This window comes from Asparagus officinalis, chromosome 1 (genome assembly GCF_001876935.1).
Source record: "Asparagus officinalis chromosome 1, Aspof.V1, whole genome shotgun sequence".
Classification (NCBI taxonomy): Eukaryota; Viridiplantae; Streptophyta; class Magnoliopsida; order Asparagales; family Asparagaceae; genus Asparagus; species Asparagus officinalis.
In genome coordinates, this window is record NC_033794.1 from 17224766 (window position 1) to 17242413 (window position 17648).

Sequence of the window (17648 nt, forward strand, 5' to 3'; positions counted from 1 at the left end):
TTCTGCTAAAGCCTTGTTGTTTGCCACCAAATATTTCTTCTCCTTAGTAGCTTTTATCTTAGATGGCTTCTTTTCTGTAAGAGGCAGAAGTACAATTCAGCTTCCATCTTTCTTGAAGATATAAACATTGTCTCTACTTCTGTGGGTAGCTCCAATATCGAATTGTCATGGCTTACCTAAAAACATATGACACGTATCCATCTCGACCACATCACACAACACATCATCAAAATTCCTATGACCGATAGAAAAAGGTACACGACACATATCATCGTTCTGCACATCATTGCCCTTGTGAATCCAGTTGATCTTGTAGAGAGGTGGGTATTTTACTGTCTTCAAACCTAACTTATTCACCATACGTCGAGAGATAAGATTCTTTCTACTGTGATTATTAATAATAACATCACAAATATTCTGCATCACAGTGCACATCGTGCGTAAGATATTATGCTCTGGAGGTGATTCTTCTTTCTTTATTGCTTCTTTAGTGCTCTTTCCAACTCCAAGGTCTTGCTTAGGGTCATTGTCACTGTTAAATTCATCATGTGGAGTCGAATCACGTCGCTGGAGACCATCAACACGATTTCGAACTCCTCTCGTGTTCAGATGCTCCACTGCTGACGCAAGTCACTCTATGGCAGTCTTTATCTAATTAACACCGGTCTTCAGCACGTTGAACTCAGTTCGAGAAATAGGGGCTTCATCACTTGCCATCGGATCAGAGGAACAAGGTACTGATACCAATTGACGCAACACAGATGTAAAAACCTCGAAATCCACCAAGGGGACGTTCTCTGAATCCATAAAGAACAATCTCCAACTGCACGAAGAAAATATTGAAAGAGAAATTTTATTGATAAAACAAGTTGTTGTTTTTTGGGTTACATGTCTCTTCTTAAAAAGAAAAACAAATAAGACACCTAGTAAGACTAGAATTACAAAAAATAGAAAGTATCAAATTCTATCCTAAAAAGATTCCCTATAATAAAGGAAACAAATCATGAATCAAAATTGAATTTGTTTCCTAATCTAAATTGACTCTAAAATTAAATTTATTTCCTAATCTAAATAAACACCAACTTTATTACTAAAAATAAACCAAAGGCTGATTATTTTCAGATTTCAGCCAAAACTGGGTATAACTGATGAGATTTTAAAAATCTAACAAACTAATTGGCTCCGTCTCGTCGAGATAGGTGATTTACATATATAATATGTTAGAATCCGTCTTCTGGGTTGAAAAATATGATCATTTCTTTGAGGAGGTCAATAATACGTAAAATCTGTATTTAGCTCGTGATTGTCTACATCCCCCATGAAATTATCAGTTAAGCGTCCTACATCATATCTTAACTTGTCAAATACTATCACCAAATTGTGGAAAGACCCTGTGTACTTTTATTGTTGCAGATAAACCCTCTAAGTGAATTTTTTTTGACTCTTGTACACTCAATTGATTTATATTGCTCAAAAGAACAAGTTTCTCTTCCTCTGACGGTAAAAGAGCAAAAAATATTTACTCAGGGATCTGTCTGCGATAATAGAATTGTAGGGGTAATGCCTACAGTTTAGCGATAGTATAAAGGTCTCTCTGCAAGTAGCCCATGGTGGTAGCTCAACTGTACATTTGGGCCTATACACGTTGGGCCTCTAAATTTTTGAATAATTAATTTGTAGGGTGGCCATCTTAGAGCTTTGTGAAGCAGCCCAAGGCTCGCAATACACGTATAAAACCTATGAGAGCTTTTTTTTTTCCCTTCAGTTTTTGTATGCGCTTGATTTTTAGTTTTTTTGCGATAGAAAAATTCTAAATTGAATTAAATATTACAACTGTATACGATAGTAGTTACATGACATTTCACAACACAATACCAGCGACATTGAATACTGAATAAACATATAAATAACAACATTTATTCATTTATTTATTTTTTAATCAAAGATAATTAGAGAGTTAGCAGCATTTGGTCAATAAGTCGCTTAGAAAACAATAGTAAAAAGTAAACACAATTTATATAATAGTTCATAGTAATTAACTAAAAAGTTAAGAAAAAGCTTATTGTAATTCACTGAAACTACATGAGAATTCATAGCCCAAAAGGAAATTATCCTAAACGAGAGCAGACACTATTTTGTCATACGATAAATCACAAGGGCCTATTAGCAAAAAGGGCAACAAAACAAACAAATCAATACCAGATGGCGGGAAAATTCAGTGTTTTCCCGCGCTTTCTAAGATCTCACCCTCGCCCCCTCTCTCTCTTAAAAAAAAAAGGGGAAATCCTCCAAATCCAATTGCGGGAAATTAAGCCGATCAAACATCAAAATGCAAATTCGAGTCAAGTGCGGTTGCGACGCGGAGACCTGCCCTGAGTGGGCCATCGTCGAGCTTCAGGGCGTCGTCGAATCTCAGCCTTCCGTCGGCGACCGGATCCAGAACCTTGAGATCGGACGGCTCTGCTGCACTCCTCAGGCAAGCCCAACCCTGTCCCAGCTGATCATTTTTTTAATTAATGCGATAAATTTTTTACAGTCTGATCTATAAAGTTATTCTGATTGGGGTTAATTTGGACCGGTTGTTTCAGGGGAGCTATACGTTCACCGTCGGCTACCATGAGTTGTCAGGGACGAAAATGCCCCTAAAGAAGCCGGTGCTGGTTCTGAAGAAGAGGAAGGTTTCGGACGGTGATTCGGTGGATTGTTCGAGGGCAGAATTGGAAGTTGTCGGAATTATTCGGCACAGGATTCTGTTCAAGAACCGGCCTAAAGCTCTCATATCAAGTATATTATATTTACTTCCAGCATTAATGTTAATTTTAGCATTTTTTTTTTTGAGATTATTAAATAAATTGTTGTTGTTTTGATTTGCAGAACCACAAATCAAGGAGAAGAAACCTGTGCTGCAATCGACTTGAATTTTTGGCGGAGTTTGGATTGTTAATATACGTTAGTTATTATTCGCCAACTAATATGAAGTTTAGCTACTCAAAGTTTTTGTCATGAAAACCTGAAGTTTATGGCAATTTTATGTGATATATTTTGTGAAGAGTTGGATAATTCAGGTTTTTTTTCCTTCTTTTTCTTGTGTGGAGCATAAACTAATTGTTTGGTTAGATGGAAATGGAGTTAACAAATGTACGCTTCAACCAAACTTATATTTCATGGGGTGTTGCTACTGGCACGGACCCCAAATAGGGGATTCTGCATGGGACAGGTGAGGTGTTGCCTTTCTGTCCTGTGCTGCACTGTTCATGAATAGTGCATCACGGGATAGGGAGGCGACACCTCACCTGTCCCACTAAGGGTCCCTTATTTTGGGGTACCTAAGGCATTTTGCTTTCTCATGTTCGGTTTGCTAAGCTGTAATCAGGCGGATGCAAGTGCCATTTAAAATTTGTAGGGGAAAAATTTGCCAGCTTGTCTACATTTGGCAATGAATGTATCCTCCTTATTCCCCTACGTAGTACTGAGACTTTCTATATTAAGTCTCCTAGTATCAATAAATAAATGTAATTAGGCACTAAGCAATAATCAATCAATGAAGAAAATTTTCTTCAGTCTCTGCATGCTTGGTGCTCATATGGAGAGAGCTTTTTGTACGAGACACAAAGCAACAACTTTTGGGAGATGTTACACACTAATCATAAGTGACAGTTGTCGGCCCACGATTGGTCGGCCTCTTGAGTCGTCCAGTTCTGGTAGTGCCTGCGTCATTTATTCTTATATTTGATAAATTGATGGCCTAATCTATGTCACTCAGTGTGAGTTTTCTGCATTTGGAGCACCTAAAAGGATTAACTCTCTTTAATCATTTAATTTATTGATTACTAGCATTTGAAAATCCTTTAAATTTTCGCTTTAATGGATCTAACTAATTAATCTGTATACATCATTCACAGAAATTAAACAACGGGGAAGGAAAAAGAACAATTTCAAGTGCATCTTTTAGCTCACTCCCCCATTATCACCTTCATCACTATCACCATCTTCTCTCTCACTTCTCTCACCACCACAATGCTTCTCTTTTTCTTCTTTCTTCTCTTCGTAAGTACTCGACTGTTGTAGCCCTAAATGCTTCAAGACCGGGCTCGTATCAATTTTTTTTCTGTTTCCTATTCTCTGCATTCCCTCAGAGGCGTAGTCGCCTCTCGAAGTTCCAGAAGCTGAAGGCAGCTGTTTCAGGCTTCTCTCTTTGGTCCAAAACCTGTCAGTGATTGTTTTGTCCAAAGATTCCGATGATCTGAAACCTTTAGATTTGTAGAAATTATTTCCGTATCTGTCGTCTATCCATTTCTTCTCCTTTCCTCGATTATTAGGCCAAGCGGTGTGCCTAGTCCAAGTTCTAGAGGTTGAAGATCGAGGTTGGTTTCTGCTGAGTATGCCTCTGATTGAATATTTGGATGAATGAAGAGTAGGCTTGCTGGTCCTTGACCTGTCGAGATCATGATCAATCCTTGAATGGGGACAAACTTCTACAAAGAGAAGTTTATGTTAGTCATTGCATTTTATGTCCACTTGAAGAATGCTTGAAACATGGAATATGAATATGTAAACACTATTGAAAAGATTCTAGTATAACACAAGAAGGGTGAATTGCAGTTAACCCCCCTCATCTATACCTCCAGTTGCGTAAACCCTCTCAACTCATTTACTAGAACTTACCATCCTTGTAATGTCATTTTCAGAAAGGTAAATTGCATGTAACATCCCTCTCCCTCATGAATTCAAGGGGACTAGGTGTTATAAATGAGCTGAAGGGGGTTTAGTGCAACTGAAAGTATAGCTAAAGGGGGTTATGTGTAATATACCCTAATGAGTATAGCAGGGGAAAAAAACATGGAAATCATCAAGATAAGAAGCAATTAGTGAATCTTAAGATAATCCAACAAAGATAACTGATCATTTCCCAAAGGGGAAAAAAATTAACAAAAAACATTTGATCATTACTTCCTAAAGGAGAAAAAAATTTGATCATCACCTTCAGTTCTCTTTCTATTATTACTCATCCCAATTTCTCCAGTTTTGACCTCTTGGTCATCAGACCCAGATGAATGTCCAGTTAAAGGTTCTGAATTGGAACATTGAGGTAGATACCTCCTCGGTATGCATCTCCTTGATAGTGATTGAAATGGCGATTCTGGCAGTCGAAAAGGAGGCTTGGTGGTTCCTGAGGTGTAAGGATCAAGATCAATCTCTAAATGTCATAGAAAATTTGCAATAAAAGCATCACAGATTAATAAACTTATACAGGGTTTGTGTACATGCTGTCTTAAAACAAACATGAAACAGTCAAAACCAATTCATAATTTATATGCTAAAAATTACATAAACAAAGTAGTAACTAGTACGTACACTGCAGCTGTTTAATCTACTTAACAATCTCTATAAACATGTTCTTTAACAGCTTGTTAAGATCGATTTCGAAATATAACAAACTATTTAATCCTTGTAAATTCAGATATATCTTTTCAGCTCACTGCTAATACCTTTATTAGTATAACCGCCTTCTTTCTCAGTCCTCGGCCTTTCTGTGCCCTTAACTGCTTCAGCATAATATTTTTTGTGAACCTTATTGAAGCCATTGTTGTCATCTCTATTTCTGTCAACAATATGCTTAGTTGAAGTCACAGAGGCTGAAGATGATGGTTTCAGGAAGGCCTTTTTATCGCCACTACTCTCATGCCTATTTCCCTTTGCCTCCCGCTCAGCAAGCTCAGCAATTTTCCGAGTTGGAACTCCAGAGGGCGAAGATGGTGGTTGATCTCTCCTGATTATATTTTTAGTTGCTGATTCTGAAAGAAAAAAATATGATCAGATTAGTCAATGGATGAAAAATAAGTTGCAGCATAAAGCCACTAAATCTGAAGTTGCCATGACGTTCATTGTGTTTTTCTCGCCATTTCGATAAGATTTGATATTTTAAATGTGAAATTGTAGACACAAATCATTACTCAGATAAACACCTGGATCATGAAGAAGATCGGAAATACTTGACCCTTTCGTAAGGAAGAGAAGGTTAAATTAACATCTCCTTCAGTAAGATTTGTCCTGGTTTTATATTCAATCATTGATTCGGGCAAAGTGAATTCTGGCATCTCAAGACTAGGCTTTAAGGTTCCTGATTAAGATCGATTTATGGCCGATGTCAGAAGTAACAGAAAAACATAGATATGAGAAAATTTCACAAGCAAAAAATCAACTCAACTTTTACCATAAGATAAGATTAATCCTTTCCTAATGAAAAGAAAGTTTAAAACACTTGCAAAAGTTCAGATAATGGAGTGCAAACACACCAGAAACTGTGCAAAAATGCCAAGAAATCAGGAAATTATTTGAACAAAAAAAAAATCAAGAACTAATGTGAAAATCTAAGAATATAAAGATAATCTAATTGATCAGACGAGATTCTATAGAGAAAAACTTCACAGTAATCACATTTTATGTTCAAGAACAAGTTTACACTATAAACTGATCAAGAACTTAATTGCAACAAAAGAGAACACTATTTCAAGAAAAACACTGAAAATAATCAACAGCATGAAAAGAATCTAAGATAACTGAATACTAGCTACCTTTTCTTTTCAGGATGTCTTCACCATCTTTCTTCTTATCAAGATCATCCCCATCATCATCATCATCATCATCATCATCATCATCATCACCACCATCATCACCATCCTCACTCTCATGACAACTTTCTTGAGTTGGTGCCTCCATCAATTTAAAAACAATTTCGTAGGCAGCAGCATCATTCTCAAGTACATCACGCAGTGCCTTTGCCAATTTTGAAAATAGTCCGAAAGGGATGAAGTTATCTTCATGCGGAGAGGGATCAATTAGTGAATGTCAGAAATAACAGAAAATCATAGATGAAAAGAAAATTTTGACCGAAAATTTAATCAACTTTTATCACCAGTTTCAGACTAATCCTTTCCTGATGAAAAGAAAGCTCAAGAAAACTTGCAGGAGTTTGGACAATGGAATGCGAACACACAAGAAATAATACAAAAATGCTAAGAAATCAGGAAATTATCTAAACAAACAATAATAACAATAAATCAAGAACTAATGTGATAACCTAAAGAATTTAAACATAATCAAATTGAGAAGAGATTTTATGGAGAAAATCATCAAATTTTACGTGATGAACAAGTCTACATCGTTCACTGATCAAAAAAATATATCAGAACTTAAAGAAAATCGTAACAAAAAGGAGCAAAAATTCAGGAAAAAAGCGAAATTGTCAAGAACATCAATTGTTATTCAGCAAAACATCCTAGACAATTGAATAGCGTCTTTCTTTCAAGAAGTCTTTACCCTTTCGAGTCTTTCTGTGGTACAAGTAAGTCACTATAACCTCCGCTAAGTTTACAAGCTTGATCTGTTTCTCCAGAGTAGCAGCCTCATCCATAACTTCATCCATCTTCCACGCGGTCAGTTCGATCCTGCAGCTAGTCTTCATCTCCAAAGGGATGAAGTTATCTTCACGAGGAGGCGGATTCACATTTCGGTGTCTGTAAACTGACGGACTACTGCTCGATGATTCTTGATGGCGAGCAGCCTCAGCTTGGACTCTGGCAGCGGTCCTCTGATCCCTTTCATTTTTCTTGGCTGCTTCCTTCTCTCTCCTCTCTTTTTGCTCTCTTGCCATTTTCTCCTCTGCAGCTCGAAGATCCCAGTTCGTTGTTGCTCTGTATTGCCTTTCTGAATGAAGCTTTGTTTTTGTCTAAGTTATTGAGGTATAAAGACGAAATGCTTCTCTCTGAGAAATGGGTCTACACAAAATAGGTGGTCAGCTGGTAAATAGAAGTATATATACTTGTTAATGAGTTATAGGCTTAACTTGTTGTTTGGCAACAGGTTAAATAAGAAGCAAAGGAGAGAGATTTAATTAATGATCACATACGAAATATGAAGTAAAATGAGTTGTTTGTATTAATTATAAAGATAATATGAAAACAAGAAGATAATTCTTGTAGATGGATTAAATCTTCTACTTAATGTATTATTTAGCCATTTATTTTTATGTTTGATAAATTAAGACTGCTTGATCTATTTCATTCACTCTGTGTTTCTTTTCTTTATTATTATTATTATTATTATTATTATTATTTATTTTTGTATGTTTGGAAAAAGTGTAAAAGGGATTTACTCTCTTTCATCACTCCTTAAGTTGGTTGATAAACTACTATACACTGCAAGCATTATTACTACTTTTTTCCATTTAAACGTTGTGTGTGAATATAATTCTTAATTTATTGGAAAGAGTTTGAAAGAGTAATGGATTTAAAGGGAAAGAATCATGGTATGTTTGTTGTAAGTCCTATGTTTAAAGAATCATCATATATCCAGTCCAAGTAATTTTGTTGATCATATGGGTAATTGTCAGCAATTAATTCTCGATTAATGCTAAACTAACTAGTCACCTACGTTTGGGTTCTTGATTATCAGAAAGAAGATTGAAGGAAGGGGCCACGTTTTCTTACACGTAAAAGGAAATGGAGGAATAAGAAGACTGCTAGCTATATAAAACTGTTGGTTTCGAGAGTGTAGATCCAAACCTGGATCAAAATTAGCAAAGCTGAAAAACTCAGCATCGGTCGAGTGAAGGGCATGGACCGGTCAACCGAATCGACTGCAGGAAATAGTTAGAAAAACTTCGCGCTGGTCGGTCGACCGATTCAGTGCTATCAGTCGACCGATAGTGATAAATCAGTCGACTGATGCAAGGGTACCAGTCGACTGATAATATGCACGAAGAATCCTGCAGAAAACAACTTCTGGTCGGTCGACCGACGCCAATGCATCGGTCGACCGATGTCGGATTTTCTAGTTTCCCAGTTCGGGTTGGAAATTGTTTTGGGCTGGGATACTATATATACCTTGAACGTTTTAGGGTTTAAATATATACACGGAAAAGAGGGGTTTTGAGAGGACTTTGAGAGAGAAATCTCAGAGAGAGAAAAGCCTATTTGCAAGCATTGTAATCTTCTTCAATTAATCAAATAATTCATGGTGTGGCTCCCGAGGACAAAGACACGTTTGCCGAACCTCGTTATAAAATCCGGTGTTCTCCTGTTTTAGTTGTTCTTTGCTGCAAGTTTTTTTTTATTTGCTGTGATTTCTTACTTGCTTATTCTTGACATAAGATCCGGAAGGACACGGGTTATCGTTTGTGTGTTCAACCCTAATAATTGGTATTAGAGCTTCGTTCGGAAAAAGTTTGTGTTTTGAAAGAGATGGCAGAAGAGAACAAATCAAAGATTGAGAAGTTTAACAGATCAGCCTTTGCCTACTGAAAGTCGCAGATAGAGGACTATCTATACCAGAAGGATCTTTACTGTCCGTTGATTGGCAAAGCTAAGGGAAAGAAGAAAGAGGAATCTGACGAGGACTGAGAGATACTGGATCAGAAGGTCCTAGGGCAGATTCAGTTGTCGCTCCCTAAATTAGTCACCCATAATATTTTGAAGGAGAAGACGACGGTGAAGCTTATGAAAGCGCTCACGAAGATGTACGAGTAACCGTCAACCGCAAATAAGATGCATCTCGTCAAGACACTTTTCAACCTCAAAATAACAAAAGGATACTCCTTCACGTTGCATCTCAGCGAGTTTAACACAATCATTGATCAATTTATCTCCGTCGACATCACGTTTGATGACGAAGTGCATGTCCTATTGATTCTACCGCAATTGCCAGATAGTTGGGCTGGTTGCGTGACAACAATTAGCAACTCAGCAGGGAAGAAGAAGTTAAAGCTGAGCGAGCTTATTAGTATGATTCTATCCAAGGAGGTTAGAAGGAAGTCGTATGAATCAGAAGGTTTAGGTTCAGCCCTAAATCTCGAGCAGAGAGTCGAAGCCAGAAGAAGGGTAACCAGAACAAGAATCGATCAAAATCAGAAAAGAAGAGGTCGAACTCAAATGTTAGGCCTATCAAAGGAAAGTGTTGGAACTGCGGTCATGAGGGCCACATGTCTTCAGTCTACAAAGCGCTAAAGAAGGATGTGAATGAGCAGGAGGCTCATATCGTGCAAGATGCATTGATCCTTGCTATGGATAGCGACTCCAACTCATGGGTTATTGATTCAGGAGCCTCATTCTACGCCACTGCTAATAGGAAGCTTCTTCAAAACTATGTAGCATGGGACTTTGGAAAAGTATATTTGGGGGACAACGTGTAGGGTCCTGTTTTTGCTTATGTATATCAAGTATAGGTGATAAACATGAATATTATCTATATTTTGACTATGTTTCACCTACGGATTCATTGTTATTTGATGTATTTTCTTGCATTTTGGCCATGTTAAGCTCCCTAGTTCTTGTTTACTGCTCTATTTATATATTGTGTAGGAATTACTGGAGCTTAGCGCGGATTCGGAGTCAAGAAGGAGTCAAGGAATGCAAGGAAAGTGGCTACACGGTCACCCAGTGTTCAACAACACAGGCGTGTTGATTACAGAAGAAAAGCCCAGAAAGCAGAGCGAAACAGAATTAAACACGGCTTGGTCGTATCGATCTGCACAGCCATGTTGGTTAACAGCAGTCAGTTATCATGCGATCTGGAGCAATATTTGAAGTTATCTTTCAACACGTTGTTCCCAGAATTAAAAGGGAGACGCCCTGAAGCACCTGACCAGGGACCAGAGGCTGGAGATCTTGATTTTTCTTTCTTCTTCTTCTCTTCTTCTCTCTAAAAACTCTTAGATTAGGTTTTCTTTTGATTTGGAACCTGCTGTTTGTGGAGAATTGTGTGCAACTTCAACACTACGGTTTATCTTTCTGATCTATCTCATTTTTTAGTTTATGATTATGATCTTATATATTGTTATCATGCGTTATATTTCAATTATGTGTGAGTAATTGTCTTATCTGGGATTGAACTAGGTTCGGCCATGGTTATGAATTAATGAACTGATTGTTGTTGTTATTAACTGTTCAATTTGCATTATTCAATTACTAGTATCTAATTGCCTAGGGTTAATTCAATTGGCCACTGATTTAATTCTTTTAGGATGTTGATTTGAACTGAAAGGTTAGATTGACGCCGGAAAATAGTAATTGAACAAGAATTAATTGATCACGAAAGTAGGTTAATTATTCTTGAGAACATGAGGGATTAACAAGAACTTAATGGGTTTAATTTGGTTTAGCACCATGAAAATAGGTTGCTTAGGCTGAATTAGGCACGACTTTTAGTTGTCGAAAGAGACTAATAGTTATCATAGGTTAGTCGTTCTTAATGCATTAAGAGATTCGATAACAATTGATTAATTGCGGATTTGAGTGAACAAGTTTTTGACGCCGTTGTCGGGGACTTCGGCATTGTTAATATTGACTTTTTCATTGTTTGACTAGACTAGACATTTTCTTTCATTTATTTTGTTTTTATTTTTCCTCTCTTTTCGTTTGACTTATTCTTTTTTTTAGTGCAGGCACCCTTGTATGCCCAGATCCTTACGACTTGGAGAACCAATCGAGTGTGATCCCGAGATTGAAAGGACCTTGCGTCATATTAGGAAGAAGGCACGAGAAACAAAGGATAATTTGAAAAGCAAAAACACCATGGGAGACCTAGAAAACCAATGCAATCAAGACCGATCCTTGAGTTTGCATCACCAACCACCCATAGCTCCCAATCTAGCATCTTGAAGCCTAATGTTGCTGCCAACAATTTTGAACTCAAGCCTTCGCTCCTCTCCATGGTTCAGCAAAACCAATTTGGAGGCACTCCAACCGAAGACCCAAACCTCCACATTTCAATCTTTCTGGAGTATTGTGACACCTTAAAGATGAATGGAGTGTCGGATGATGCAATCAAACTAAGGTTGTTTCCCTTCTCATTAAGAGACAAGGCAAGGGCTTGGCTACAATCACTTCCACCGGGCTCCATCACTACATGGGACCAACTCTCAGAAGCGTTCCTTGCTAAGTACTTCCCTCCGAGCAAAACAACCCAATTGAGAAATCAGATAACAACCTTCACTCAAAAAGAAGGGGAGTCATTGTATGATGCATGGGAGAGGTACAAGGATCTTCTAAGGATGTGTCCACATCACGGGTTGGAGGATTGGCTCATAATTCACACTTTCTACAACGATCTTCTCTACAACACAAGGATGACCGTAGATGCTGCAGCGGGTGGTGCATTGATGAACAAAAGTGTACGAGATGCAAAACAACTCATAGAAGATATGGCACAGAACCATTTCCAATGGTCAGGTGAGCGCTCTTTACCCAAAAAGAGCGGGAGGTATGATGTAGATGCATTAGACCATATTGCTTCTAGAGTAGATGCTTTGACAAGATGAGCATGAATTCAGTAGCATCTAACTCTACTAACTGTGAAATATGTGGTATCATTGGACATTCTGCTGTGGAATGTCAGATTGGAAACTCCTCTTCCCCTGATGCACCATTATCTGAACATGTTAATTATATGAATAATTTTAATCAGAAAGGGGACCCTTTTTTCAATACATACAACCCGGGGTGGAGAAATAATCCTAATTTATCCTATAAAAATCCACCCCTGAACCCGATTCCTCACTCAAATTTTCGACCTCCAGGTTTTCAAACCCCTAGACTCCCTTACCCTAGTCCCCAAAAGTCCAACTTAGAAAGCTTGATGGAAAATTTCGTGACATCCCAGAATAAGCAAAATGAAGAATTTAGAAATCAGAATAGGATCATGAATGATGCCATTAAGAACCTAGCCTCTAAAGTTGACTCCTTAGCCACCCACAACAAAATGCTAGAGAATCAGGTCACTCAACTAGCCCAACAATTTAACTCTTCTTCTAGGTCCTTGGGTATGTTTCCTGAACAACCTGAAACCAACCCCAAGGAATCTATCAATGCCATTACACTTAGGAGTGGAAAAGAGCTAGAGACACCAATGATGAGGAGTGATCATAGGGATGTGGGTGATGAGAGTGAGAAGTTGGTGACAAGTGAGAAAGAGCATATTGGTGAGAAAGGGGAGAAGGTTGAGAGATATGTAGCACCTGCACCTTATAAGCCTCCACTACCCTTCCCTCAAAGGCAAGTTAAAGCTAAGTTGGAAAAACAGTTTGGGAAATTCATAGAAATCCTTAAAAAATTGCATATTAACATCCCATTTGTTGAAGCCATTTCCCAAATGCCATCCTATGCCAAATTCTTAAAGGAGATTCTATCAAATAAGAGGCGATTAGAGGAATATGAGACTGTAGCCTTGACCCAAGAGTGTAGTGACATCATACAAAATAAGCTACCACCTAAGCTTAAAGATCCTGGCTCATTTTCAATCCCTTGCACAATTGGTGATATGTCAATTAATCGTGCTCTATGTGATCTCGGTGCTAGTGTCAGTCTTATGCCATTGTCTATATGTAACAAGTTACAGATGGGAGACTTGAAGCCTACTACTATCTCCCTCCAATTGGCGGATCGATCGGTTAAACGTCCGGTAGGTATATTAGAGGATGTACCTATCCAGGTTGGTAAATTCTACATCCCGGTTGATTTTGTTATTCTTGAAATTAAGGAGGATTCTCAAATCCCCATTATATTGGGAAGACCTTTCCTTGCTACCGCTGGTGCGATAATTGATATGAAGAATGGAAAGCTCTCTCTCAATATAGGGGATGAACAGGTGAATTTTGATTTGTTTTCTACTACGAAGTTTCCACTAATTGATGATACTTGTTGCAGGATTGACACGATTGACATGGTGGCTAGAGAAGATTTTACCAGAAATATCTCAAGTGATCCACTTGAGAAATGTTTAGTAAAGAATGGGGTACCAGATGATGATGATCAGGAAATAACTTCCTATATTACAATGCTTGATGAAAGCCCCAACTACACCAAAACCACCTACAGCAAGGAACCTGATATAGTGGTCGAAATTGCAAGGGGGCTGAATGACCAGGTTGTGTCTGTAAACACAGCTATGTCAAAAAGCAGCAGAAACAGCCCATAACAGGTTTGTGAAGAGAAAACTGCACCTGGGAAGATGCTGAATAATGATTCTACACGGCCATGGTGTGTCCGTAGACACAGTCGTGTCAAAAAGCAGCAGAAGAAGTCTAGAACCAGTCCATCTCCACCAGTTGAAGTGGAACATAAGGCACATTGGGCTATCAAGAGCATTCATTTAGAGTTGAAAGAATCAGGGGAACAGAGAAAGCTTCAACCAAATGAACTTGATGAATTGAGATTGGATGCGTATGAGAATGCCAAGATTTACAAAGAAAGAACAAAGAAGTGGCATGATCAACATATCCTCCGTAAAGAGTTTACAGAAGGGGACCTGGTACTTTTGTTTAATTCTCGACTCAAGCTTTTTCTGGGAAAACTTCGTTCGAGGTGGTCTGGACCATTCCAAGTGCGTAAAGTATACCCATTTGGGGCTGTCGAAGTATAGAGTGAAGCCACGGGAACCTTCAAGGTCAATGGACATCGATTAAAGCATTATTTCACAGGAACTCTGATCGAGAAGTTGGGTACTTTTACCCTTCCCGATTCATCATCATTGTGAGCATTGAAGGGGTCAAGCTCATGACCATAAACAAGCGCTTCTTGGGAGGCAACCCAAGTTTTCATTGTGAGCATTGAAGGGGTCAAGCTCATGACCATAAACAAGCGCTTCTTGGGAGGCAACCCAAGTTTCTCTTTCATTTTATTTTTACTTTTAGTTTTTTTTAAATTATTAGTTTTCATGACATGTAATCAAGTTTCCGTGAACTAGTGTGTAGGTGAATGACAAAAGGAAAATAGGTAACAGAGAGTTCAAGGCTAAAGAGGACAGAAGGAAAAATAGTGAATACACAGTTTACACGGCTCGGCCGTGTCCACCAACACAGCTAGGCCGTGTCCACCAACACAGCCGTGTAGCAGTCGGGACAGTCTTCATCTCATTTCCAGAGTCTACTCGGTCGACCGCCACCAATCCTGAAGCCCAATAACTCCTGTGCACGAATGCGGTCGACCGGGCCGGTCGACCGCCACCCAATTCTGCTGAAACCCGAACTTTCTGCCAATTCTACACCCCCCCTTACAAACCACCACCGACTGACCACCCCACCTCTTCGAGCAAACAGCCGCATCCCTTCCCTTCACCATCCTAAACCACCGTCCTCTTTCATCCTTCACCATCAAAATCGCCGACTCACAACTTCCCCAAAACCACTTCCCTCCCCAACTTTAATTCCACCACTCAACACTTCCGCCTCTCTCTCATTCATCACATCCAACACCACCAAATCGCCAGGCGTGCCTCCAGCGCCAAGACACCGCCCTTGTCGTTACGCCCAGAGCAACGCCAACATTCATAGACCAAATTCTTTCATTCAACATCTGAAACTTCCAGATCTGTTCTCATCATGGACACCCGCTTGGACAATTTTGGCAATACACTTGGAACAATGAATGACCAGAAGCAACATATGCACCAATGGTCACTACTTCATGTCTATCCACCTCCTCCACCACCACAATGAGCAGTACGTCCCTTTTCTTTTTTTTTTCAGTTATTTACACATTTGGGACAATGTGCAATTCAAGCATGGGGGAGTGAGTTGGTTTGTTGGGATGATGTTTCATGTATGCTTTGGTGTTTTTGAGTGCTTGTTTTATGTGTTGGGATTTTTCATTTAGCTTTTAAAAGAAAAAGAAAAAAAGAAAAGAAAAAGAGTACCACTATTTGAAAACTCTTCTAACACGTGCATCATTTATTTCACATGCCCCATTGTAAAACAAAAAAAATCTTTGTTTCATGTTCAGTTGGTTAGGATGTTATCTGTTCGAGTTCCACTTTGTCGAATACTTAACTCTAAACATTGGAGAGATAGGAATGGATTTTGGCTCAACCCATCTAATTAAAACCTAAGCTTCTTTGGTGACTTGGAATACTTTTAGGTTACTGGAGAAACACTCGGCCTTGTATAAAAAAAAAGTCCTAAAGTCTGTTGCACCGAGTACCTAGCACCGCACCCTCAGAAGTATGGCTGTCACGTCAGTAGGTGTTAACTATGACGGGATTTTCAAAAAAAAATTGAATAAATAAATAAAATGCAAGGAAACCGAGTGCTCCTTTGAGACCTTAAGCAGGAAGAGTATGACCCATTGTGATGAGATATGTGTCTGTCACGAGGAGTTTTGGGCAATCAACTAAAAAATTTTAACTTTGTCATGCCATTTCTTTTTCCAACGTTTATGAGTCGAGTCACTTGCACTACTGTACATGAACGCCTACAGATACATTTTCTTCAACTTTGAACTTGAGACAAGATTTCTATTTTGACATTGAGTTGAGTGGAATAATGTTGCATGTGAACTAGAGAATAGTGGATACCTTTGTGCTTAATTTCTATTTTCTTTGAATCTGTACCCTCTCATGTGTGTGTTTCCATCTGTTTTGCTTGAAGACAAGCAATAGTTCAAGCATGGGGGAGTTGATAAACATGAATATTATCTATATTTTGACTATGTTTCACCTACAGATTCATTGTTATTTGATGTATTTCCTTGCATTTTGTCCATGTTAAGCTCCCTAGTTCTTGTTTACTTCTCTATTTATATATTGTGTAGGAATTACTGGAGCTTAGCGCGGATTCGGAGTCAAGAAGGAGTCAAGGAATGCAAGGAAAGTGGCTACACAGTCACCCAATGTTCAACAACACAGGCGTGTTTAGATTAGGTTTTCTTTTGATTTGGAACCTGCTGTTTGTGGAGAATTGTGTGCAACTTCAACACTACGGTTTATCTTTCTGATCTATCTCAATTTTTAGTTTATGATTATGATCTTATATATTGTTATCATGTTTTCTATTTCAATTATGTGTGAGTAATTGTCTTATCTGGGATTGAACAAGGTTCGGCTGTGGTTATGAATTAATGAACTGATTGTTGTTGTTATTGACTGTTCGATTTGCATTATTCAATTACTAGTATCTAATTGCCTAGGGTTAATTCAATTGGCCACTGATTTAATTCTTTTAGGATGTTGATTTGAACTGAAAGGTTAGATTGACGCCGGAAAATAGTAATTGAACAAGAATTAATTGATCATGAAAGTAGGTTAATTATTCTTGAGAACATGAGAGATTAACAAGAACTTTAATTTGGTTTAACACTATGAAAATAGGTTGTTAGGCTGAATTAGGCACGACTTTTAGTCGTCGAAAGAGACTAATAGTTATCATAGGTTGGTCGTTCTTAATGTATTGAGAGATTCGATAGCAATTGATTAGTTTATTGATTCGAACCAGAGTTGAAACCGAAGTTCAATCCTAGATCCTTTTAATTGAGTGAATTCGTCATTGATACTAGCTAGCGTGTTTGATATTGATAATCAAAAATCATACTTTTTAACACAATTGGTTTAGATAGTCACAAAACAGTGAAAATCAGTAATTAACAACGAAGTCCCTGAGGATACGACCTTGCATCGCTACAACGATATCCATGCACTTGCGGATTTCAGTGAACAATAGGATCGTGACCCTTAAGAATAGAGTGCGCTCTTATGAAAATTTGCGAAAGCTTTACACTTAAACACTAGAGGGTTAGTTTGCAAAGTAGATTATAAATTACAAAGAAAGAATGACAATCTCAGAAAATAAATATCACAAACACAAGCATGTATACTGGTTTCAC

General features: G+C 38.3%; 4 protein-coding genes across 4 annotated transcripts; 3 read left to right on the forward strand and 1 right to left on the reverse strand.

Moving 5' to 3' along the window:
- Positions 2234-3079, forward strand: LOC109838139 (putative uncharacterized protein DDB_G0287975). The gene is made up of 3 exons (XM_020406608.1): positions 2234-2476; positions 2589-2784; positions 2875-3079. Exons 1-3 carry the CDS (start codon positions 2330-2332, stop codon positions 2916-2918), a joined length of 387 nt encoding a protein of 128 aa, XP_020262197.1. The 5' UTR covers positions 2234-2329; the 3' UTR covers positions 2919-3079.
- LOC109838152 lies at positions 3874-7812 on the reverse strand. The gene is made up of 5 exons (XM_020406619.1): positions 7321-7812; positions 6576-6818; positions 5490-5795; positions 4982-5170; positions 3874-4475 (listed from the first exon to the last, which is right to left on the reverse strand). The coding sequence occupies exons 1-5, from the start codon at positions 7652-7654 to the stop codon at positions 3949-3951; spliced, it is 1599 nt and encodes a 532-aa protein (XP_020262208.1). The 5' UTR covers positions 7655-7812; the 3' UTR covers positions 3874-3948.
- Positions 12313-13971, forward strand: LOC109831194. The gene has a single exon (XM_020398533.1). The coding sequence runs from the start codon at positions 12313-12315 to the stop codon at positions 13969-13971; it is 1659 nt and encodes a 552-aa protein (XP_020254122.1).
- On the forward strand, positions 14005-14415 carry LOC109831202. Its single transcript, XM_020398541.1, has one exon. It carries the CDS (start codon positions 14005-14007, stop codon positions 14413-14415), a length of 411 nt encoding a protein of 136 aa, XP_020254130.1.

Excerpts from the sequence above, each read along its gene's own strand:
- LOC109838139 (XM_020406608.1), top strand. The coding sequence starts at position 2,330 with ATGCAAATTCGAGTCAAGTGCGGTTGCGACGCGGAGACCTGCCCTGAG. Across the intron at positions 2,477-2,588 it reads GGCTCTGCTGCACTCCTCAG|GGGAGCTATACGTTCACCGT; the intron begins GCAAGCCCAACC and ends CGGTTGTTTCAG. Across the intron at positions 2,785-2,874 it reads GCCTAAAGCTCTCATATCAA|AACCACAAATCAAGGAGAAG; the intron begins GTATATTATATT and ends TTTGATTTGCAG.
- LOC109838152 (XM_020406619.1), bottom strand. The coding sequence starts at position 7,654 with ATGGCAAGAGAGCAAAAAGAGAGGAGAGAGAAGGAAGCAGCCAAGAAA. Across the intron at positions 6,819-7,320 it reads CCACAGAAAGACTCGAAAGG|ATAACTTCATCCCTTTCGGA; the intron begins GTAAAGACTTCT and ends CTCCGCATGAAG. Across the intron at positions 5,796-6,575 it reads AGACATCCTGAAAAGAAAAG|AATCAGCAACTAAAAATATA; the intron begins GTAGCTAGTATT and ends TTTTTCTTTCAG.
- LOC109831194 (XM_020398533.1), top strand. The coding sequence starts at position 12,313 with ATGAGCATGAATTCAGTAGCATCTAACTCTACTAACTGTGAAATATGT.
- LOC109831202 (XM_020398541.1), top strand. The coding sequence starts at position 14,005 with ATGCTGAATAATGATTCTACACGGCCATGGTGTGTCCGTAGACACAGT.